This window comes from Coffea arabica, chromosome 6e (assembly GCF_036785885.1).
Source record: "Coffea arabica cultivar ET-39 chromosome 6e, Coffea Arabica ET-39 HiFi, whole genome shotgun sequence".
Lineage (NCBI taxonomy): Eukaryota > Viridiplantae > Streptophyta > Magnoliopsida > Gentianales > Rubiaceae > Coffea > Coffea arabica.
Window position 1 is genome coordinate 27,563,039 of NC_092321.1, and position 16,376 is coordinate 27,579,414.

The following is a 16,376-nucleotide window of genomic DNA, read 5'->3' on the forward strand; positions in this document are numbered from 1 at the left end:
TTCCTTTTTGGACTGTTTCAAAATGTTTGTCATGTTTAACATTTCAAACTATTTTAAGCTATGAAGTCTCATTTCTGCCCTTCACTAATGATATGACAATGCATGTGCTAGTTGGTCCACAAATTAATGTATGGTCCCAAAGGACATCCAAATGTCCCAACTTGTACCATGTTTGACTTCCAGCTCCAGCAAAATTCTTGGTTCCGACTCCAGCCAAATTCATCACCAAGAATGTGTATATGGCTCTTTCAAACTTCAATTGAAGACTGATTTTGTTATCAAGAGGATAATTTCGATTTTTTGCAGTAAATAGAATATCGAGATGACTTAATTAGTGGTTTTCTTTTAAAAGCTTTCAATTTTTAAATTACTTTCATATACACGAATTTGTTAAGAATAATCAACTTTCACAAAATAAATTCATTTTGAAAGCAAAAAAATAGTGTAAAAATAGGTGAATAATTTTAGATTGACCCAAAAACTAAACGAGCAAAATAATAAGGCATGTTATTCTGCCAGGAGAAAAAACAATGGAGAAGAAATCTGCTAGAAGAAGATTTTGATAAGGAAACCTGTGACGACCCCACCTTCTCCTAGGGCATACCCTAGAAGTTAGTGAATCGCCTGCCTGGCACTCGCTAGGACTCACTCACTCCCATTAACTTCAGAGATAACATTACCATTGGACAACTGAACATTCACTCTTAAGTACCACTCCAATCAGCTTGAAACATAGATTTGTCCACTAAAAGAAACAAAATACACGTTCTAAACATCCATTCTTAATATTACATTAACTCAAAAAAAAAGATTCAACCATCTTAAAATACGAAAGAAAACGTGACTCCAATATATACACATAGTGATGGGATTTCCCAAAACAACTTTCCAATTCCATCCAATCACTTTTCAATCTCCAACTCCTGTAAGGAAAACAAAGCTAAAAGGGTGAGCTTACGCCCGTGAGGTTTCCATGCAGGTAACATTTAAGAATCACATGAATCAATACAAATAAACAAGTAGTGCACATTTCACTGTACAATCACTTTCATTAGCAATTGAGGAAACACTTCACTGAACAATCACTTTTAAAAGGATACGGTGCTCGCATTAGAGCCACTTCAATGCACTACACACTCCGCCGAACTTCTCCGTATAACCTCCAAAACAATAAACAGTTCCCTCACTTGGATGGCCATATCAATATCAATAATCTGCTACTCCGTGGTAATACTCGAGCATACCAAAACACTTACTCAAAGCTACCGTCCTACCCGACCAAGCCCTTTGCTGGCTCGAATAGTCCATTGAACAGAGGGTTTTGGGGCCCAGTTCAGCCGGCGTGATAAAGTACACACACGGCTTACAGTCATGCACACTTACAATATCACTTGATCAATTATCAATCTTCAAGCTCAACTAAGCCAAGTGCGATAAAGTACACCCTCGACTTAGAAGGCGAGGGACAATTGAGATACACTTCCAATGAATCACTTAGCAATATTTCATAATAAGCACATTTGCCATATAATTGCACTTAGGTACACATAAGCAGTTTAACACATAAATTCGGAAAACACTCACCAATTATCCAAGTAAATTACTCTTGAGCCTCGGGTTTGTTTCTTGGCTCACAGCTACATCCTGGACAAGTTAATAATTCCAAATCAACTACATAGTTTGTAGATGTTCACTTATTGTTCTTACTTTATCACTTGGACTATTAAAATCAAGTTTGACTTTAAAGTATAAAATATAACATATTCAATGTTCATGTATCATTTTATTTTGAAACTTATTGACTTTATTGTTTTAATCAAGAATTATACCTGTTTTCCCAAGTTAATAATTCATAAGATATTTATTTTAGGATTTAAATCATTTTCCACTCAAGATTCCAAAATTAAGGTTTAGAAGTATTCCCTTGGTTCCTTTTTAATTAATTAGACTCTAAGTTATTTGGAAATTAAGTTTTATTCCACTATACCAGTCCCTCAATTTAATAGCCTTTAAAAATATTCGTGAAAACAATATTAAATAATTAGAAGCCACTTTACGTATATAACTATCGTGACTTTTCACTCAATTGCCTTAGTCTAACTCTACTCGTGGAACTAGGTATAGCGATTAAATCTCAACACAATGGTAGCTATCATTTATGAAAGCTTACAAGATTGGAAATTAGAAGAAATGTTAGTTAAAAGTTGATTTCCTCATGGCCATTATCAAAGCTGCATGCATGCGAAACAAAAGGAAAGGCAACGAGGAAGGCAGCTTTACCATCCTCTGGTATTTCAATCATAACTAGAGCTATGCTTATCGAATTGAGGCGAACTTTATAGCGTTTCGAAGCTAAAATATAGACCTACATTTCTTGTGAAGACACTAACATCCAGTTCTCACATTTTCATAGTAAAAAATGGCCGGACAGAAGCCCATCCTGCTTCACTCACTCAGCTGTGAAGCAATTAACAACGCAGTTCATAGTTTTTCCTCCCTAATTTCTTTCAGTTTTGTTCATTAAATTCCACATGCAAAGGTTGGTTATCAAACTACAGAGTACCATCAGCATGAATACAAGTTTATAGCCAAGGGAAATCAGAACAATACTGGTTCAGCTCACGATCTTCTTCCTTCTGCATTTTTTTCCAGAATTGTTGCAGCAATCACTCAACACTATTTTCTCTCCAATAATCACTTCAGTTCTTGCTCAAATATTCCATGCATGTTCAGACCAGCTATTATACATCATATACTACAGTTTAACATAGAGATTCAAGGCCATAATTCATGAGGACAGCTAGAAACCTCTTCATTTCCTTCTCTCGGATAGAGTTGGAAAATTCCAGCAAGTTTTCTTCCTACGGTCCTCATTAAAATTTCCAACAATGTTCCTGCTTTTAATTCATCTTTTCCTTGCTTTTAACCTCTCAAAGGTGATATGCATGTTAAGATATGTGACCAGAAAATGTATGTGAGACATGCAACAGAAGATACAACTGGAAAATTGCAGATTAGCTCATCAAGTATCACATAGCAGCTTCAAACTAACATTTCCAACTTTGATAACCTTTGTTTTCCAGAAAGTTTTCTTTTACTTGGTTCCAACTCAGTCTAAAAGACTACTAACTAAACGTGGAAGAACTGGAAGAGGAGGACAGTAGTTTACCTCTGGTTCTTATGGCCTAAGTTAAGAAAATAAAATTCTGGTTTCACTCTCCCATCCTTAACTCGATAGACTGCATTCCTTCTTTCTTTGTGGCTGGTTCTCACAGTTGAAAGAGGCCAGAAATGAGTTCCTCTTTCCTTTAGAATCCGGTAATTGCAGGTTACTCTTAGCTTTCTGCTGCGGCTCCTCAAAGTTTCCGCTCCAACTCTCTCCTTCTTCTTCCTTACGTCACTTTCACTCTCGGTTAAAACTGGTGGATGATGCAGCTAACAAGATTTCTCTCCCTCTCACTCACTTTGGCTCACGGTTATGAGGTTGCGAGCTGGAGAGATAAAGCTAGCACTCTCTCCCTCACTCTCTCTCTCTCTCGGTTGCAAGCTGGACAAGAGGAACCAGAAATATTTCTCACTCGGTGGTGTTTTGGCATGAATGGTTATGACCGAAACTCTCACTCTCGATTTGGTTTCCAATGCTTGGTTGGTAAGAAGAGCATTTGAACATATTTCCTTCACTCCACCGACCACTCAAGCTTCTTCATTCGGTGCTGATCAATCCAATGTTCACCTCATTCGGTCACTGCATACTCAGCAAATTCCTTCAGGGCAGCTGTCCAGACGAGAGCTACCCACCGTCCCAAGTCAGCAGCCAAATTCCACTTATTTCCTCTCTACCGTTTGCTCTAATAGCTAGTTAGTTGACCTCCAATTGGTTTTAATTCCTCAAGCACCCATTTTGTTTGTTAAATTTCTAATGATTGGGTCTTGGTTGCATGGTATTTTATCTGAAATTCGGTGGTTAGTTTGGTATTTTCATCTTAGTTTATTTGGTTGCCATGAACCCGAAATTTTATTGCCTCACACCTTGACTCAAAATTTTCCGTTTGTTCCAATTTTGCATTTACCTTGAAAACTTTCTAAATATATCTATCCAGTAGATTTTCTTACACTTGATCTTAAAGAAATTCAACTAGACGTATCACTTATTCCACTATTCAATATATTCAAAGGTCACAAACGGTAATATGCATATCGGATGTTTATTTGATTCGTGTAACTAATATTTAGAATAAATTCTTCTTGTTAAATTTATATATATAAATATATATATATGTTTTCCTACACTATTCTAGGATATTGCTAAATCCTCAATTTATAGAACAATTAAATTTTGTCCTTTAATTTGACCAATTATTTGTTATCTATAATATTTCAAATGATGAAATAAGGGTAATAATGGCTAAGTTTATTCAAGATTTCTCTCGAGTTATCACAAAACCGGTTTTTTGTGGCTGAAACAAAAGATTCCTTTTTGGTAGGTCCCACTTTGACCCATTTGTTTCTTGGATGAAGGAGATTTTGGTAAAGAAATGAATTTTTTGTAGTTGAAACAATGGAGTGCTTTTTATGGGTCCCACTTTGACCCGTTTGTTTCTTGGACGAGTCAGTGAAATGTAAAGGGCCTTGGAACAAACGAACTTATAGATAACTGGATATTACTGTGCATAAAAAGCGTTGTTCCCAAAGTACGACAGATTTTACTGGACGGAGGGAGTATATGGCAAGCCAAGATTTCAATCTCATCGAGCTCTTTTACATTCATTGTATTGCATGTACAAGAGCATTAGTTTCGGTATGTTATCGATCAATAGTTATAGATGCACATGCATAAAAAAAAGTAATTTTAGTTTATGTACACGACTCAGGAAAAAATATACCAATATATAGTAATTCTTGGTGTATATGTTGATTGTTAGTTCATGTACATAACTCAGGAAAAAAAATTTAGTTCATGTACATAAATCTTGGTGTATGTGTATACAAATTTTTGTGAAAGTTAAATCAACCAAGCACAACTGGACCTGTGCCAATCCCGAATTTCACTTGCCTGTCCCCCTAATCCAAATTTGATGCACATGCCATAAATTAAAAGATAAAAAACTTAACATTGGAGAACTAAGTGCGGAAAAAGAATATATAATATAAGACTATTGTACAACATCAACATATGACACAAGTCTATTGTACAACATCGTCAAATCAAGAAAATACATACACCCAGAATACATAGATGTTCCATACAGTCCCTAAAATTTTTTTTAAATACTAATTTGATACCGTCCACAGAACTCTAGTCTTTACCGTTACTATTTCAACTTCTAATTATCTTTAGGGAATTAAGAAGGCCTTACTGTATAATAGGTCTGAAGAAAAGTTAAGACAAGAAGGAAAGCAGCAGCAAATAAAGCAATCGCAGTCCAGGGACTGTTAAAATAAGTGTAGAAAAGTTCAGCCAGCCATGTCTTTGCCTTGTTGTTATAGTGTGCCTGAATTTTCTCCTTCACACCATGAAAAATGGTGACATTCCGCACCCCGTAAGTGTTTATGTCTTTATAAACCTTCAACACTTCTTCATCACTGCCCAAAGTTGTGAGCAAAATCCTTTTTTCTCTTAGTTCTTTCACGTCCTTGGGGCTGTCGATCAGCGATTTCATGAACTCAATATATGCTGTCACTGCTCGGTCAGTGCTGGTACTTGGGCACATTTCATAGGCAATCATATTTAAAAAGAAAACATTGGTGTAAATCGAAACAAACCAAATTGGAACTTCAAGTGTTGCATAGAAATAACCTGATTTGAACTTGATGCCCTTCAAAGAGTCAGCACTGCTGCGCCTAAAGTGAATTCCCTTGGCCTTCAACTCCGTGGCTGAACGAAAGCAGTGAACGTATTTTGTTGTGTTAGAATCATTGTCAATATTTGATCTTCTCCACCACAGAAAACATGGCAAATTGCAAATATACTCGTGAAGATTGCTGCATCTGCCCAAATTTTTGAATTGATTGAGACAGACAGAGTCATTGCTGGCCCTAGATTTTGGAGAGGTTGGTTTGTCTTTACAGGATTCAGAGACAAGAACTAGCCAGAAAGCGTCCAGAAGATGATGGGGTAGGTCCTTATCTCTGCTAGCTATTCCACTCCCCTTATAATTCCCGAACATAGTCCCATTCAAGAACTCGTTGAGCATCTCTTCACCTTCTTGTTTACCACATCTCAAACACATCAGAAACTTAAGAAGCCAGAAGGGAATTTGATTTTCAAGTAAAAACATGTCACGAAGTACAATTGCCGATGCCAAGTCACCAAGACAATAGCGTGTGATGTAAAAGTTTGCGCCACTTTTGCATCTAGAAATTATGTCGTTGATAATGAAACAGGCATCAAGAAGCATCATTTGTGCAAAAGTTTCATCATCGTACTTTTTAGTAGAATCTTCAAAATAACAATTTCTAGCATCATTCACAAGTTGAAGTACCTTGAAATAGAAAAATAGTACATCATGGCCGCTATCAGCAACGAACATCTCCACCCGATATGGGACCAAGTAGAAAAGGTGGGCGGTAATGAAATCATGAGTTCAAAATGGTTAGTCCAAGATATTTAATAGTTTATGGGACCAGGCATAAATACTATTCCTTTTTTCTTATCCCACCCGATATGGGACTTCTTTTTGGAGCATCACATTCACCCTACTTAAGCACTTTGCATCCTTGTAAAACCCATTATTCACTCATGCCCTCACGTAAGGACTTTTCTCACAAAATCCGTCATAACACCACTGGTCCAAACTCACCTCACACAAAATTTGCCCTGACACTATTTATAACATCCTGAAAAACCTTATCCAATGTGATACTTAGTTTCTTGCACTACTTTACGTAATCAAACTATAACATTATTGGTCCCAAATTCACCCCCAAGCAAAATTTTCTCTAATATCAGATATAACGCCCTGGGTCAGACTTGCCCTCATGCCGTGAAGTTTGCCCTGAATGCCCTATCCACATCGTGGCATTTAACTATAACACCATTGGTTCCAAGCCACTTCTACGCAAAATTTGGTCTGATATCATTTGTAACACCCCGAGTTAGGCTTACCCCCATGCAAAGTTTACTAGCATGACCCATAGGAAGTTTACTCTCAACTGTTTGTAATGCCCGGGTTAGACTCAAATTTACTTTGAACTGTTTGTTAATGCCCTGGGTCAAACTCACCCCCATGCGAAATTTGTTCTAAATTTGTTCTAATATCATTTGTAACTCCTCGGATCTATAGACTTTTTTTTTTTTGTTCTATACGATATTCCTGCTTCTACTTTAGCCTAATCCTACAGGGGAACTAACAAAAACTGAATCACCATCAGACTAGATGGATCTAGTACGCACTCATACAAATTTGAGGAAACCACATACTGAGAACTAAACCCTTGACCTCCCATCCCACCAAGACTTATTGTGGCAAGTCTCTGGTGGTGGCCAACAACCCAAATGACTGTTGGTTCCTCGAATCTATAGACTAGCCCAAATAACTTTTAAGTGAAATCATGAGTTCAAAATAATTAATTCAAATTATCTAATAGTTCATAGGCCCAAGCATATGTACTATTCCTTTTCTCTTATTCCAATAATAGTAATAGGTTGCATTTTTATCATTAATTTTATGATTATTTTCCTCTTTTACTTTACCAAATATTGTTTTAATTGATGGATTCTACTTATATTTGGTTAATGGTGCTAATTGTAGGAAAATAACCAAAACATGATTCAAGGGGGCAATTTTCTGCTAATTTGGTGGTGGTATGTTCGGAACCTATATTCAAGTCCTGAAGACTCGGGAATTTATCGCGCATGGAGATTTCCTAGTTCAAGTCAAATATGGATATTTTTGGTGGAATTTGGAAGACTTTAATTGTTTTTGTTAGTTTTAGAGTTGGATTAGGAAACATGAGTTGGATTAGGAAGCAAATTTGACAAAACCACATACTGAGAATTAAACCTTTGATCTCCCATCCCACCATGACTTATTGTGGCAAGTCTCTAGTGGTGGCCAACAGCCCAAATGACTGTTGGTTCCTCGAATCTACAGACTAGCCCAAATAACTTTTAAGTGAAATCATGAGTTCAAAATAATTAATTCAATTTATCTAATAGTTCATAGGCCCGCATATATACTATTCCTTTTCTCTTATTCCAATAATAGTATTATTAGATATTTTTTTACCAAGCAAAAGAACAAATCCATCATTCAATCAGCAACAAGATTTTATGCTGGATTGATTGGCTTGGCTTTTCTTCACATGTTTATGAAGTTGCCACCATTATTGGAAGGAGGTTTGAACGGTAGTTTTGATTTGTTTTTGCTACAGTTGGATTTGTTTTCCGCTAGAGGTGGCAATTATCTCACTTAGTGAACTGTGGTCAACAAAGTATCCAACACTATTCGAGTAACACTTTTACAAGTCAAATCATATATTGTCTCTCATGAGGTTAGAAAATTCTATCCAATTGCCTGGGACATCTCACACACACACACACATATATTGTCAGAAAATTGGCTTAATTTCTTTTAGGCGAGTTTCTTAATTTGTGTGAAAATAACTAGTTTTCTAATTAGTTTTAGTTACTCGAAATAGAAACTAAGGAAACTTCTATTTTGTTTAAGATTTAGAAGTTATTTCATATTCTATATAAGTCTAGGAATTAGCACAGATTTTTTGTTGTTATTTACGTTTTGGCCAAATAATATTCCCTATAAATAGGTGGGTTGACATACTACAAAGAGACACACAAGGGACACACAAGAGCACACAATAGTGACATATAGCTTTATACATGAGGTGTAAGAGAGCGTTCTTGGGAGATGAGAGAGTTCTCGGGAGATAAGAGATGGTATACAAGAGTTAGGTTTAAATTCAAGTTGTATTCTTGTATATGGTTTTCTTCTCATAATAAAGAATAAGTTTCTCTCAGTGAACATAAGTTCAATGATAAAGTCGAACCACATTAAATTTTGTGTGTCATTTATCTTTCATGCTTATGATTTGTTTGTCATTAAATTGTTGTGTATTTAATATATCAATAGTTGTTTTTTTTGTGCTTGAATCCTAACAAGTGGTATCAGAGCTTGATTGTGAGACTAAACTACTCACAAACACTTAATTCCAACAAACTAATATCAAGGTGGAGTTCATGGTTGATCCTGGTTAACTATTGAGATCAAGTGGATTGCTGGCTATTACTAATTAAACAATTTAATGGGTAATATCCTTATTTCAAAAGTTTGGTAAGAAGTATTGAAGGTGGATAATGGAAAGTCGAAAAGTATGGAGATACTTGACGGTGAATTTAGGTAGGTGATTCAAGAGTTAAGGAGAAAGGTGGAGTCCAATATTGATTTCGGATGTGAATTGGTGGAGACTTTCTTGCAATTCCATCGGTTGATATGTCATTCTGGTGATTTTTAGATTCCAATTATATTCTTTAGATGGTATGACATATGTCCTAAAGAAACAAAGGAATCTAATTTTCAAATGCTAGAAAAATCTAATGGCAACGAGTTTTATGTTGCAGGTGGAGTTTTGAAAATCACACATGGTGAAACAGTTCTGAAAATGGAAAGAAATATGATGATTTTATTGCTTAATTGTCTCAATAGTTAGGAAATAGAACTCACAGAAGCGAATCCTAAGTTGCAAGTGGTGGTGAGAAGAAATCCTGTAAAGAGAGATAGTAAATTGAGGCACCTTCTCACAAGTCGACTAGAGATTGGACTCGGGATAACTACACATGTTCATTTGCTGATTGAATCAATTTGGTGTTAGAACTGTATTGATTTGAATGTGTAGTTCGGTATCATATTATTTGGTAGTTAAAGACAAATGATTGCTAAAAGAAATATTCACCAAGGTGGAGATTTGTTAGAAAATTGTTTTAATTTCTTTTATGTAGGTTTCTTAATTTGTATGGAAATAACTAGTTTTCTAATTAGTTTTAAGCCCCGTTTGGTAAGTGAGTTTTTTGAGTGTTTGTCTAAAATTTTACTGTAACTTATTATAGAAATTGTAGAAAAAAATTTTGAAGTGTGTAAATTTTTGGATATTTTGAAATGTATAGTTTAAAAATTTTGAGAAATTTTTTGAGATTACTATAGTTAAACTTGTTAAAAAACTTGTAGCAGACAAATTGGGCCAAAAACTTACTTGCCAAACAAGGCCTTAGTTACTTGAAATAGTAGTTAGGAAATTTTCTATTTTGCTTAGAATTTAGAAGTAATTTCCTATTTTGTATAAATCTAGGAATTAGCACTAGTTTCCTACTGTTATTTGGGTTTTAACCAAATAATATTCTCTATAAATAGGTGGGTTGACATGCTACAAAGAGACACACAAAATGATGAGAATATAAAGACCAAGGCCCATTCAAGCACATGGGGAATTGGAAGATTCAAGTGAAGACTAGTTGATTGTACGAATGCTTGAGTTTAGTAGGATTATTTGATTTTTCCTCGTTGATTTTGGTTATTTCTCGTTTTAAAAAGTCTAGGTAATTAAGATAGTTTAATTGCGGCCCATTTGTTAGTAAGTAAGGCCCAAAATCTTTCTTAAGTATGTAGGGTAGTTTGGTCAACTTTTGGATTAGGGTTAATGCTTATAAGGGTTATAAATAGCCCCACTTCCTCTTTGTTTTGAGATCAGTTTTTGGCTATTAAATACAATTAGTGAGTTTTCACTTTCTCTTTGGCAAGAGAGTCTCCTTTGAATACTTGAGAATCTTCTCAAGTTATTCACCCGAACTTATCAATCGAGTATCTCCTTGATTGTAGCGTTCTACTACCTCCAATTTGGTTCGTTAATTCGAGTAGTTACGGGTTGAGATAATATCAAAATTATTCGTGACTTCAAGGGATTAGTTGAGTCAAATTTCCGCTGCCTAATCCATGGTGTTTTGGTTGTCTAGATCGGGGTTTCACATCAGTTGGTACCAGAGCTAGTCGACAACCACCAGGTTATATCTTTTTTTTTCCGTTTATTTTGAGTCATATATGTTTATCCCAATCTGTTCGTTTGTTTAGAACCAAAAAAAAAAAAAAGAGTCACTGTTCACCGACACTGTTCACAAAAAAACTGTTCATCATACTGTTCATCGTTACTATTCACCGACACTGTTTATAGTTACTGTTCATCCGAATACAAACCTGTCCAGCCTTGTTGTTTGTGTTATCCAACTTGTTTACTTGGTTTTCAAATCTGAATTTTGGCAAAACTTGTTGGAATTTTGTGAATCTTGAAGAGAACTTACAATAATCTTGAGTTTCTTGCATTCTTGATCACAATCTTGAAATTTCTGAAGTTCCTGACAACTTCCTTGAAAGTTCTTGAAAGATCTTGGAGTTCTTGGTAGTTATTATTTGTGGACTTCCTTGTTTTGTGTCGTGGTTGATAGTTGTAGTCAAAAAAAAAAAGACAAAAAAGAAGAAAAGAAGAAAGAAAAGAGGAATTGGTTGGCAAGAGAAAAAAAAAAAGGAAAGGAAAGAAAGGGGCAACCGAATTGTTTTGGATAGAGAACCAAATCTGATTTGTGCAATCTTTCTTGGAGTAGAATTTGGAAGTTACCAAAAGTTGTTTCAAGAAAATTACCAAAAGTTGTTTTAAGAAGGTTACCAAAAGTTGTTTCAAGAAGGTTACCAAAAGTTGTTCAAGAGGAAAAGGATTTTCAAAGGGTTTCCAAAAACTAACTTGTTTCCAAAATCAATTAGGAAACTAAGTAAAGCACTTGGATAACTCTTTGTACTCACTTGGACACTCTTTCTCCTACCTTTTTAAGAAACTTTCCCAAACTCTCTCATCCATTTTTTTTGGAAACTTTGCTAAATTCTTTCATCCATTTTTTTGGAAACTCTCCTAAAATTCTCTCATCCATTTTTAGGATCTTTCCTATATTCACTCATCCACTTTAGGAAACTCTCCTATATTCTCTTTCTAGATTTTAAGAAACTTTCCTACATTTTCTCCTACATTTGCTCCTATATTTTCTCCTAGATTCTAGGAACACTTTCCTACATTTTCTCCTACATTCTTGTGATTACACTTGTGGAAAGGTTGGTAACGGTTGTTGGACTTGAGCAGCATTTCTCAACTACCTAACCCAACAGGTAAAGGTATTTGGTAAGTCCATTAGAGTGACATCCATATACACGAGTGCGAGTGGATACACGTAAGGGAGCGTGAAAGGCAATATCTTCGGTTTCGTTGCTAACTTTTTACAGGTTCCCTCATACGTCATGGCGAGTATAAGACGCATAAAAGCTAGCCCACAACATTGTCTTCCTGATCCTAAGGGAGTCAAAGAAGTGGCATTACATGGTGTAGATAAGCAATTGGACCTCGTCAAATCTCAGTTGCTTGGTTGGTTTTATACTCGTTGCGGTGTCAAAGATAAAATTTGTAGCTTGGCCATTGATGGTAGTTGTGAAGTCAATCTTGCAAGTGCTATCATGGTTGAGAAATTAAATCTTCCAACCATTGATCAGCTTCAACCGTACAAGTTGACGAGCACTCATGGGGATGTTTAGGTTACTAAGCACACACTTGTACCTATTCAAATCGACAAATATGTGGATGAGGTGTTGTGTGATGTAGTCCCAATTCAAGTGACACATGTGTTGTTGGGCAAAGCATGGATGTCGAGGCGAGAAGTTAAAATTGATGGACATACTAATAAGTATTCCTTCTTATTTAATAGTCGTCGTCTTGCACTTGTATCACTTACTTATGACCAACTTTGTATTGATCTAGCATGCATGAAAAGTGAGCTTGAGCATTATAGAATGGAGAAAAAGTTAGATGAGGGAATTGTGCCTGCAGAGGTAAAACCCGAGGAAGTTGAAAGTAATGAGATAAAAGGGTCAGCTGTTGAACTAGAAAAAGAGATGGAAAAATCTAATGAGATGGGTGGTAAAAAGGAAGAAAGAAGAGAAAGTGGGCTGATCTTGAGCAACCCGGTGAAGGCCTATTATTTTCTTAACAAACTTACCTTTGCTTTGTTTAGTGTTTCTTCTTTTATACAGATCAAGCAAAGGCAAGTTGAGCTGATCTTGGTGTGTTCCATTCCAAAATCAATTGTAGACGTTGCAAGCCTCCATGGAGTTGGTACTCCAAGAGTTAAACCCCCTTGGTATCCATTCATGGAACAATGTCAACTCAAATCAGTCCACACCAAAGGGGAGTTGATTCGAGCTCATCTTCAAGGGAACACTCCATATTTTAGGGATGGTTGTGTACCAAGGGTTCGTTTAAAGAACAAGTACCTCAATGACCATTATGATTTTCGTCTTGCTCTTAGTCCACATGCAGCTCCAACATCACCAAATCCGCCTTGGTGCCTTGCAAGTGTGTTCGAGCCGGAGTTCGATTTCACGGGATAAACTTCATACCACTTTGAGGACCCTTACCTCATGACCACAAACAATAAAGTTGAGCATACATTGAAGATGGTTTGTGAGATTCAAGGTTCGACGAGGGTTATTTTCCAACTTAGCACATGGGCTTTGCATTGGATGCCATCTGTAGCCATCATAACAAGATTGAGTCGAAGGCATGTAACTCGTCTTGTCACCATTCGTCCTTCAATTTGTGGGCAAATTGCTTTTAAGAGGAGGGGAATGATGAGAATATAAAGACCAAGGCCCATTCAAGCACATGGGGAATTGGAAGATTCAAGTGAAGACTAGTTGATTGCACGAATGCTTGAGTTTAGTAGGATTATTTGATTTTCCTCGTTGATTTTGGTTATTTCTCGTTTTAAAAAGTCTAGGTAATTAAGATAGTTTAATTGCGGCCCATTTGTTAGTAAGTAAGGCCCAAAATCTTTCTTAAGTATGTAGGGTAGTTTGGTCAACTTTTGGATTAGGGTTAATGCTTGTAAGGGTTATAAATAGCCCCACTTCCTCTTTGTTTTGAGATCAGTTTTTGGCTATTAAATACAATTAGTGAGTTTTCACTTTCTCTTTGGCAAGAGAGTCTCCTTTGAATACTTGAGAATCTTCTCAAGTTATTCACCCGAACTTATCAATCGAGTATCTCCTTGATTGTGGCGTTCTACTACCTCCAATTTGGTTCGTTAATTCGAGTAGTTACGGGTTGAGATAATATCAAAATTGTTCGTGACTTCTAGGGATTAGTTGGGTCAAATTTCCGCTGCCTAAGCCATGGTGTTTTGGTTGTCTAGATCGGGGTTTCACATCACAAAAGACACACAAGAGCATACAAGGACGATATGTAGTCTTATACATGGGGTGTGAGAGAGAGTTCTTGAAAGATGAGAAACAGTATACAAGAGTTGGGTTTGGATTCAAGTTGTATTCTTGTATTGTATTTTCCTCTAATAATAAAAAAACAGATTTCAATCGGTGGACGTAAGTTCAATGATGGAGTCGAACCACGTTAAATTTTGTATATCATTTATCTTTCATACTTGTGACTTGTTTGTCATTAAATTATTGTGTACTTAATATAACAATAGTTGTTTGTTACACACTTGGATCCTAACATATATATATATATATGTATTCTCATTAAACTATCAGAATCATTTTAAAATTACTCTTAAATTTGTGCCCAAAGTTCTATACTAAAAAGTATTTAATTTGTAGTTTGCACCTATTTAACTACTGAATCATAAATCCTTTTAACTAGAAAACCAATACTTGAACTAACCTTTAACTCCATGCCAGTAATGAAAGAAATTCAACTCAAAAGAAAGGGAAATTATAAACAATAAAAGCATGTAATTTATTTATATATAGAAATTTTAAGACCAAAATCAAATCACTCAACTTTCTCGGTTAATCAGGTTAAAGTTTTAACGTCCAAATTAAACAATATTGTCAAGTGTATATACATGATAGAAAGGGGGAGTAATTGATTGGGTGGTTCGGGAGAAAAAACTGTAAATGAGAGGTTTTGGGTTCGAATTCTCCCGCTTATACTAAAAAAAAATGCATGATACAAAGGGTATTTATCCAGCATTTCCTGAATATTACATTCCAAATGGAAATCTAGCATTGGAATTTGAGCTATGTTATTACTCCACGAGTTACTCTATGATTAATTTGTTGTAATTTGGTTACTAGAAAAGGAGTGTGTTTGGATAGCAAAATTATTTCAAATAATATTTTACTTATCTCATAAATATAATTTTAAATTAATTTTTTATTTTTAATCACTTTTTTATTTACCTACACCACATCTTACAGTATTTCAAATAATAGTTCCATACTGAAGGTTTCTTCAAGTGATAGCAAAAGTTTGAACAAGGACCAAAAATGAGGTTTTCTTTTTTATTCTTGTTTCAGGTAAATTCCCAAAGAGACAGTTTTACTTCCTCCCCCGAAATAATAAGGAAGTTCTCAATTAGCCGGCAACAATTCAAGGAGTTGTACGGTGAAGGTACATGGTCATAAAATCAAGAAAGCAACCACTCGACAGCGAAGGCCACACATTTGTATGACAAAACCTGGATTGACCCCACAACAACAGACTGGAAAGTTTTACAGTACCGCAATAAGTGCCGGTTTGGTTCTTTTGCCCGTGTTTATTTTTTTTAATAAGGTTATAATACCCTTAAAATTGCAGGATCTATGCTAACAGGTTACAACAAACAAGACTGTAAAAATTCCATAAATGATGGAATTAACTCTAACATATCCCTAAACCAAATGCACAACAGTAAATCATCACTCGGCCAACTTCAGTAGTTAGGGAAAGGCTAACATATTACAACAAACAAGATTGTAAAAATTCCATAAATGATGGAATTAATTCTTAATATATCCCTAAACCAAATGCACAATAGGAAACCACCGTGCCAACTTCAATAGTTAGGAAAAGATCCTTAGAATTCTCTTCCCTGTCAAATTTAAGATTTGAATTTCGAGTCTTGCAACTGGGAGTGGAAGGGTGTGGGGAAGAATGAAAAGATTTAAAAGGATTAAAAAAACACAAAAGTGAGAAGTAAAACTTTAACTTTTGTTTTACTAGTTGAAGAAACCCTTGTTGGCTAATTCCTTTTCTTTGCTTAAGTTTAGATTGAGTACCCTTTAACTCATTTTCATCCGCTTCCAGAATCAACAATTTATTATAGTATATGAGCAACATTCTTGCAGATGGGCTATTACGCCAATACTGGTTATAGCAGACCAAATAATGGCCGGAAGCAGAAAAGGGAACTATCATGTCTTCAGGTTCAAGAATAACGCTTTGAAATACTCTACGTGGAAGTGGTATATTCCAAATTGTGATAGTACTTTGTACCAATTAATTGCTTGTTAACTATCGTTTAAAACCAACGAAGAACCTTGTTGTGAAGAGAA

General features: G+C 35.6%; 1 protein-coding gene and 1 long non-coding RNA gene across 2 annotated transcripts; both read right to left on the bottom strand.

Annotated features, from left to right (window-relative positions):
• Positions 1 to 697: 697 nt before the first annotated feature.
• Positions 698 to 3,746, bottom strand: LOC140010037 (uncharacterized). Its single transcript, XR_011817293.1, has 3 exons — positions 3,170 to 3,746; positions 1,585 to 1,644; positions 698 to 923 (listed from the first exon to the last, which is right to left on the bottom strand). It is a non-coding gene; the product is annotated as an uncharacterized lncRNA (long non-coding RNA).
• A 1,535-nt stretch (positions 3,747 to 5,281) lies between these two features.
• Positions 5,282 to 7,228, bottom strand: LOC113696673 (UPF0481 protein At3g47200-like). The gene is made up of 3 exons (XM_072056165.1): positions 7,106 to 7,228; positions 6,044 to 6,530; positions 5,282 to 5,953 (listed from the first exon to the last, which is right to left on the bottom strand). Exons 1-3 carry the CDS (start codon positions 7,226 to 7,228, stop codon positions 5,343 to 5,345), a joined length of 1,221 nt encoding a protein of 406 aa, XP_071912266.1. The 3' UTR covers positions 5,282 to 5,342.
• Between the last annotated feature and the right edge of the window lie 9,148 nt (positions 7,229 to 16,376).

Bases quoted from the DNA above. Each gene is read 5' to 3' on its own strand.
- LOC113696673 (XM_072056165.1), bottom strand. From the start codon at position 7,228: ATGGGGGTGAGTTTGACCCAGGGCATTAACAAACAGTTCAAAGTAAAT. The intron at 6,531-7,105 runs GTAAGCCTAACT...TATCGGGTGGAG, and splicing joins CTAGTAAACTTTGCATGGGG to ATGTTCGTTGCTGATAGCGG. The intron at 5,954-6,043 runs AATCTAGGGCCA...TTTGCAATTTGC, and splicing joins AGACAAACCAACCTCTCCAA to CATGTTTTCTGTGGTGGAGA.